The 8,975-nt window shown below is 36.8% G+C and overlaps 1 protein-coding gene across 6 annotated transcripts in view; it reads right to left on the bottom strand.

The window, feature by feature from the left end:
* Positions 1-2,211: 2,211 nt before the first annotated feature.
* Positions 2,212-8,975, bottom strand: part of MRTFB (myocardin related transcription factor B) — a 285,293-nt gene continuing 278,529 nt past the window's right edge. For all 6 annotated transcript variants that reach the window (XM_063430294.1, XM_063430295.1, XM_063430298.1 and 3 more), the window contains one exon: positions 2,212-4,495. In XM_063430294.1, the coding sequence (XP_063286364.1) occupies positions 3,969-4,495 (527 nt within the window). In that variant the 3' untranslated portion in view covers positions 2,212-3,968. The remainder of the gene's footprint in view (positions 4,496-8,975) is intronic.

The following is an 8,975-nucleotide window of genomic DNA, read 5'->3' as shown; positions in this document are numbered from 1 at the left end:
CATGTGAGTAAGAGCTACATATTATATCACAAGGATGTACATTGTAGAACCAACCTGGCTTTTAGCTGCCACCAAAGAACAATAAGAGAATGGACGTAGTATTCAAACTAAAACCCTAAACATTACTCAGAGAAATAGCTATAGGCTCCTAATTGTTATTTTACTTTTCTAAAGTCTAAACAGGTGATGGAAAAGACTTTTTTTTTTGGAAGACAAACTCCACATTTTCTTTATCATTAATACCTGAATGGCTTCTTATATCTTCTTGGGGTTTAAATATAAGGAACATATTCACATTTTTCAGTGTTACTATTACTATTATAGCTATATGTCGCTTGTTAGACTTCTGTGATGTCCCCCAACAAACCATTTATTTGTACAGTAATTTTATTCAGTTCACTAGGATCCAAAACATGTCAAGCCTGTGACAAATGATTAGCCCATCCCTGGTCCTAAAGGAGTTAATCAAAGCTAGTTGTCTTCAGCAATAAAACAATGGCTGCCATTATTGGACTTTCAAGTATCAATTTCCACGTGGCAATAAATTATGGATTTCATTGTAGTGGGTGATGTTTTAGTCCAATCCTTTTAGCTTATTTTAAACAACCTTTGGAATATACACGCCAAAAAAAAAAAAAAAAAAAAGATAAAAAAAAAAGAAACTGTCTCTAAAAAACAGGATAATATTCTCTTGAAAGCCATAGTATTTTATTGTCCATTAGCTCTGTATGATATTCTGCTGGTATATAAAGATACTTAAATGTATTGATCTACAGCTACAAAGTAGACACACAATGCACTGTTAGACCAATGTATCACGTTCTTCAAGTTCAGTTCTAAATGGGCACATGAAGCATTAAAGTTGTGACTTTACATTTTTTTTTGTTCCAAAAAAGATTTGCCTTCCATCATTTTTCTAGTTTATAGAACTGTTTACAGTGCTAGCGTTACAGCACTCAGTCAACCTCTTACTATACAGTGATTGACTGTATAACCATTCATTTATGGTGCCAATAAAATCGAATCGAATGTGTGATTGTCATTTTTTACAAATTTGATTCATGCAGAGACATCAGTTTAGTTCAGTCTCTGCATATATACAAATATGCGGGCAACAGTATACGATCAGATAAGGGCCCGGTATACTATCAGATAAGGGCCTGGTATACTATCAGATAAGGGCCCGGTATACTATCAGATATGGGCACATGCACCAAGAAGTTTTAACGCTTTGTTGGTTTTAGTATTTTGGTTAAGATATTTGCAAGCGTAAGTTATTATTTAGTTTTTTTAAAAAACTCATTAAGTGCTAAAGAACAGCCAATGTAATAATCTATTGACAGGCAAAAGTTTTATCGAAAAGCAAATACTGGAAAACCTCAAGAATGAAGTATCTTCTACCATAATTTATTTGGAACTGGATAGATATGTGACTGGATTGAAGCTAAAGAAAATGTAAATTTTGAATTGAATGTTTTAGAACTATATAAAAATGCTACAGAGCAAAGAATGCAAATAGCATATCCTGGAATAGAAATAGAAATATCCTGTTGTGTGTGTGTGTGAACAAAAGCTTGATTTGAATAATAGGGCACCTATTGATAATGTCCTCTGAAATCATCATACGCAAAGCTGTGCCACTGGTCAGCTGCTGGATCCAAGTACAGGGGATTACAAGAATGGGGATTATTTTATTTTGTTCCTTCTCAATGAGAGAGATGAACTAACAGAAAAATGTGTGTAATGCTCAACACTTAACAGCCACGATGGTGAATCCGCAAAAATGAAGTTAAACTATAAAAGCACAACAGCAGCAGCGCAACATGAAATATTGTTGCCCTAAAGAGAACATGACAGCCACTATGAGCTATGACTACCATGACATGCTAGGCATTGTTAGGTGTCTCACATAGCAATTAAGGGTGGCCACATCTGTAGTTTTTAACTATATTAATAGCATAGAGGGGAAAATAAAAGGTAAAAAAATATAATTGAAGTTTGTCCAAATTGCTAAATGCTATTGACAAAGTAATACTATCCCATTTTTATTTATTTTTTTTGACAAAAATTACTTTTCACATTTAACCAATTTGAAAGAGTGAAAGGAATTATATAGTCCACCGAAATAAGGTGAGACAGGCAAGCCTCTCTGATCCTAACCATAAAATGCTATGGCTGTCAGAAAATGAATGAAGGGACACCATTTTATAAAAACACACGCTTTAGCCAAAGATCGGTGGTACTGTACATTTTATAACAGTGTCAGGTTAAATTGGGTTCTTCAGAGGAGTCACAAAAACCTTTGAATTTAAAGAATTTCCCTGCTAGAAAAGTCATGAGCATCATTCATAAACAAACTAATTATTTCTTTTTTTCTTTTTTTCTTTTATAAGGTTTAAAGAACCATACACACGACTGATAATTTGACAATTAATTTGAATTTACAGCTTCCTTTGTACACTTAAGGGCATTTTTTTTCTTTTCTCAGTAATATCTAAAAAGAAGGGATTTTTGCTTGTGAGTTCATATTCATTGATGCTATGTATTCAAATTGTGATACTGTTTGGAATGAACTTACAAACAGGATTTATTTCCTAAACAACCCGTTGTGGCGAGTTGTGAACAGTTGTTTGTTTTTCCCTTCCTCTCCTTTTTAAATGTAGTTGTCCAATCAAAACAGCTCATGTTTATATATGAATAGACAATATCAGCGCAAGAGTGTCCAATCTGTGTCCCAGCGTACAGTTGGACAGACAACAACCTAACAGGTGGCTATCCAGTTCTTGAAGAGACACAGTTTGGTCATGTTTAGAACGTTTAACTACAAAGTTTAATTATTCAGTGTTGGTTTTCATAAATCTATTCTGGACTGCAGTTAGCATGTTCTTACTGGGTTAATCCTATATCATTAAAGAGAGATAAAATAGCACAACTCTTATAAATTCTTAGTTTTAATAGCCAAATATCAAGAAGACATGTTTGCAAGTATGTTAATTTTGGTGTGTTTGCCATGGTGACCATAAGTCAAGTTTGTGCGTTGGGCATTTAGACTTCAAAACTCCCTCCAATAAATTCATTTCATACATTTTTTTTACAATATATTACAGCATAATCAAAAAATGACCATGAACATCCATTTAGTGGCATTAGTTCAGGGAAAAGGGGAGACGGCAAAATGGGGAAAAATTAAAATAAAAGATACCCCTGTACAATTCTGTTTCCAATACCATATACCACTTCTTTTGATTTAGAGATAAAATCAAAAGCATAAATTGATGCAACACACTTAGTGATATCTTGCTCTTTAATATAATTTACCACATTAATATGTTGCAACTTTAGAACTATAGTTTTGTAATAATGCAGCCCTTTCACTATTCTACATCTGTACATTAATATTCATTGGATTCACAACGGAAACCAAGTTTATGGACAAATAATCCATAATGTCAATGATACGTATTACACATGCTCTGAACTGCATGCGCTAGTGAATAATCTATACCAAGTGAAAGTCTACACTAAACCAGCCAGCGGTTTTTACCATGGAGTACAGAATGCACGTTGGCTCAGCCTGTTCACAGGAACAGTCAAAGTGCAGTTTTGTCAATCAATTTACAAAAAAAAAAAAGAATAAAAAATAAAACAAAAGGTGAAACATAAAAAGGTCTGTTTCTCTACATGTTGAATCTGATGTATCATTCTGTACATGTCAGAGTAATTTTTCTATCCCTTGTTCTTTCCCCCCCCATCGGTCATTATACTACTTTGTTGTCATCATTTACCTGTTTTGATGCACAATGTAGTGTCTCTTTCTAGTAGCCCAAAGACAGAAGATTTGATAATCATACGCAGTGAAATAGCTGCAAATCTATCTGCTATATGGTGCAATTAGCCTAATCACAATCATATTTCCAGCCTATGTAATCAAACTGGTATCCCATGTTCAGAACCACTGGGAAATAAGCTTACTCCCATTGCAAATGTAAGTCATTTGTGTCCAAAAAGTCAGTGGAAAACATACTTGGTAGAGTAGAACTTAGGGGTGTAAAAGACGATGCTGAATTGGGCATCGTGATATCTAGCCACTCCATGTTGTCCAGGCTTGTGTCATGGATATCTAAAGATAAGCAACCACTTGCTGTGAAAGGTGTTTCTGCAGTCTCCATGGGTGTAGAGTCCTGATCCAGTATGCTAGGATGTTGAAGGATGTTGTGTAGGTCATCTATCAGAGAAAAGGTCTCCCTGTCATCACTTTGGCTTTCCAGATGAGGAATGTTGTTACCTGGTGGTAATGTTCCATCTAAAAATGCTTCTAATTGATTTTCTAAGCTAACAGACAGACTATAAGTTGGTTCCAAAGACAGTGGTGGTGCTGTGTGTACTTGCGGTGGTGGCTTTGACACCACAGTGTTCACTGGCATGGTGGTTACATTGGCAGTAACTGGTCTCATCTTCGAAATAGGAGAAGGCTCTTTTATCAGTGGAGATATCTCTGCAAAAAAAATAAAATACAAATATTACAAGTGTTTTAATGATGACTTTGACAAATCATTGTTTCACATTCAACCCCTTAAGGACACATGACATGTGTGACATGTCATGATTCCATTTTATTCCAGAAGTTTGGTCCTTAAGGGGTTAAGGCAGAAACACAGTTTTCCAGACAAGGCTACAAGGCAACTATTGGAAATATGTTAAATGTTTCATAGCATGCTATGAAAGTTCATCTGTTCCTTCCAATGAACCAGTTTTATTTATTAACAGAACAATATATACCTGTTATTTTTAAACTCCATCACCTCTATTTTATGGTTATGCTCAATTGTGTTAATATGAGGACCATTAGGTACCCTCCTTTTTAAAAAAAATCTTTATTTTAAGACATTTTGGCAACAGAAAGTATCACACCATTCCTGTGAAAGGTAAAAACTAGCATAAAATAATTGTGAAAAGGCTTGAGACAGCACCTGAACATAAGTCGTATATAAAAAATATACAAGAAAAAACTTTGGAAAATAGTGGATAAACATTATACAACACAGGTGTCCAAAAGCCACACAAGTAATACAAAACATGCCTCATAAGCAAAAAAAAAAGAAAAAAAAAAAAAGAGTAAATGGGAGGGGGGGGGGGGGGGGGGGAAGAGAGAAACAGAGCAGAGAAGACTGAAAGGAGTGGGTGGGTATATACCAGGAGTGCCCAAAAGGTAGAACCCCAGATGTTTTAAAAAAATCACAACTTCCATGATGCTTTGCCATTCTAAAAGCATTCTAAAGGCATATAAAGTATCATGGCAGGTGTAGTTCTACAACCCCTGGGGGTTTACCTTTGGGCACCCCACGTATAGACGCTCTACAGAAAGCCACACAGCAAATAGGAACCTCTTAAGGTGCGTATTCAAGACAAGTAGTCCATACCTTAAAAAATGAGGAGGAAGTATAATAATGCAGTTAACTTGACTATCTTTAAATGTGTAATAGGACATTATTCAGTGGAGGATGGGCTATACGTATAAAGCTTTCAAATGCCTTGCCAGCCTCTTGTCCTGGGGGGCCCAGGAGCTGGGAACCTCAGGGCCCACCGAGGCTGGCATGCACTGATGCAGGAGGTGATCGGCAAGGGAGCACTCTCCTCTGCTCAGCTCCGTCGTGTGCACCGCACTGATGCAGGAGGATCAGAGCTCCCTCGCTGCCCGCCTCCACCGTTCACCAGCCTGCCCGCCTGTGCCTGCTGAGCCAGCCCCACTGGACCCCTAGGGAAGAATCCACTCCAGCACAAAAAGTTATGTGAGTAAAAAAAAAATTGTGAGTGTGTGAGTGAGCGTGTGTGTCTGTTAGAGTGTGTGTGTGTGTGTGTCTTTCGGTTAGTGAGTGTTTGTCAGTGAGAGTGTATATGTGTTTGTCAGTGTGTGTATGCGTTCATCAGCGTGTCTGACAGCGTATGTATCCATGTTTCAGCGTCTGTTAGTGTGTATATGCGTGTCTGTCAGTGAATGTGTATGTCTGTGAGTGTGTGTGTCTGTCAGCTAGTGTGTGTCTGTCAGTGAAAGTGTGTCTGACACAGTGCATATATGTCTGTCAGTGAGTGTGTATGTGTATTAGTGAGAGTGTATATGCGTTTGTCAGTGTGTATGTGCGTCTGTCAATTTGTGTGTATCTGTCACTGAGAGTTTGTGTCTGTCAGTGTATGTATGTGTGTTTCAGCATGTCTGTCAGTGCGTGTATGCGTGTCTGTCACGGAGAGTATGTCTGTCAGTGAGTATGTATGTGTGTTTGTCAGTGTGTATCTGTCAGTGAGTATATGTGTGTCTCAGTGTGCGTGTCTGACACTGATGTAGTGTTTGTCTGTCAGTGAGTGTATGTGTGTCTGTGAATGCATGTCTGTCAATGTATATGTGTGTCTGTCGGTGAATGTGAGTGTGTGTATTTGTAACTGTGAGTGAGTAAAAACAGAATACACCACTGAAGCTATTGCACAGCTATAGATCTGAACAAGCTATGCCAGTGGACATTTCAAATCAAAGGCAAGGAGAAAACCAAAACTTGCACATTTATTTTATAGACATTACTAAACATAAAACAATGCTTGTCCATACTGACCCCTGACACTTTGCTTAGTACTGGGTAAGTAGGTAAGTGAAAATGCTGCAATATTAACACTAAAAGGACCTACCGTGGCCCTTATTTTGCAGACATGTTTTGACAAATTATAGCTTATAAATGGTTAGCAATGCATTTTTTGCTATCAATGTTATACACACACTAGCTAATGTCCCTTATTACAAAACACTGGACACTGAATTCACAGCATTTCTATAAAATCGGAGTGCCACTCTTAATGATGTCACTCTTTCTTCTATTGAATAGGAAGCATTAAAATAGTTCTGACTAAGGGCAGTGGGGAGAAGGAAAGGAACTGAAGGTCGCTCTTTTCTGTTTTGCTACGTTAAAAGAAACTACAACACTATAGAATGTAAAACGCCAAACAGGCTTCAGGCGTACGACTGTCATAACCGAAAACTGTCATGTAATCTTTATGTACTCTGTCACAAGACTTTTCATCCCTTCTTGCCTTCTGTATCCTAACCCTAACGATTATAAAATCTTGAAAATAAAGAATTTACAAAAAAAAAAAAAAAGAAACTACAACACAAGGTGGAATATAGGACTTTAAATATTGATATTTTCCAAGAAACAATTGTGGGTAATATTGGGTGACTTCAATATGAAAAAGAATTGAGAGAGTTATCAGTAACCAGAGTTTCACATTTTGTATAATAAAATACCATTTCGAATTTAAAAGAAATGATGTTTGAAGTAAGATAATAACAAACAAAGTATTTTTAGGCCATATTTTGCCTCTTGTCATTACGTTCAGGGGAGAGAAGGCTTACCTAGATTTCCCTAGATACACCGTCTCCGGGGGATAATAGTGACAGTTTCCCCTATTGCTAAATTAATAGGGTGGCTCCTCTACACATCTTACCCTAGCAGAGTACTAAAAATAAAATTATATACATATAGGAGCATGAAGCCAAGTATTTCATTTATGCAGTCTAATTCGTTTGGATTATACTGGATAAGAAGTAACAATAAAGACCAAAATATATAAAAAAAAATAAATAAAAAAAAAAGGAAAATCTCGCGTCTTTGAAGTTATGTTTGGCATCTACTACAGTGGAAGTTAACAAGTCCCCTCTAAGCTGCATGCTGTGTAGATGTGAACATTACCTTTTCTAGCAGATGTTAATAGTGTTCATCTAAAGACAAGCTGGTAGCACCCCATCGTATCTTATTATGCAAGATAAATAATGACAAAAAAAAACAAGTCCTGCACTCACTCCCATCACTCCTGGGCGGCAGCAATGACCACAGTACACATCAGCCCTAATACATACAGTAAAAACAAAACAAAAAGTTACCTGCGCTCTCTATTAAATCCCTATGTATATTTAAACAAATTGAGGTAATTTAGTTGCTCCAATGGCCATTGGAGGGAATGCCCACCTGCCAACGTCAAGGCAGACCCCCCTAGACGGGTCCTACACTGACCTTTTATCTTGCTTCCTTGAGCTTCTGGCAAAGATATCTCAGATAGGGATTAAGGAGAGAGTGCAGGTAACTTTTTCTCAAGATAAATAATTACCTAAGTGGCCATGCTTAGTCATACAAAAACACCATACAGTGGCCCAGACAGGCCTACTGACAAAATTAATTTATACACAGCAAAATAATCATTACAAATACACAGGTACCATTAATCACTTATTTAGTGTTCCTTTAAGAGAGGTCTGATGTTTAGTTTGATGTATTGCAACTGTTCAAATATATTAACTGTTAATACGTGGATTTGTTTGAAATATTAGGATTCTGATCCATTTATCGTTGTCAGAATTTTCCCTTTTTGCTCTCCGTGATTTTACTCTTAAAGGCAAAAATGTGCAGTACTAAGGATGTGGTTGAAACTCAAATTTCACTGCAAGATATCAAATGTTTAAATCTCGGCACTCTCGTTAACATCATTATTCTTTGACAGCAAGATGAAACAGAAACCTGAATTGACCACTTGCCATAAATATAATCAGCCTACACGTTTCCTTGCAGAATAGTGTAATGGATTTTCAAGCTGCAGGTCTTGCTCTATCTCCCTAAGGCGCTAAATAAAAAGGGAAATTACGTAATTAAACTTTCATACCCATGGAGTACTGGAAAAAGCTTGTGTTGTTACCTAGGAGCAATAAAAACCCATCTAGACGGACACAAATAAAGCACACCAGTAAGTGCTGATACATAGTGAAAAATACGGGAATACATAAGCAGTTCCTTTGCTCCATTTAAATGTTTGAACATTTAAAAAAAAATATATCATTTTTTTTTTAAAATTATATTTTATTCCCCCCTCCATGCTTCTTACCTGGCCAGGGAGGGCGGATATGGCATTCCATGGGGGGCCCGCGGTGGTCTTGGGGGGGC

The sequence above is a fragment of the Pelobates fuscus genome, chromosome 8 (assembly GCF_036172605.1).
Source record: "Pelobates fuscus isolate aPelFus1 chromosome 8, aPelFus1.pri, whole genome shotgun sequence".
Lineage (NCBI taxonomy): Eukaryota > Metazoa > Chordata > Amphibia > Anura > Pelobatidae > Pelobates > Pelobates fuscus.
Note: the sequence above shows the minus strand (reverse complement) of the source record. Positions and strands in the feature narration are given on the sequence as shown.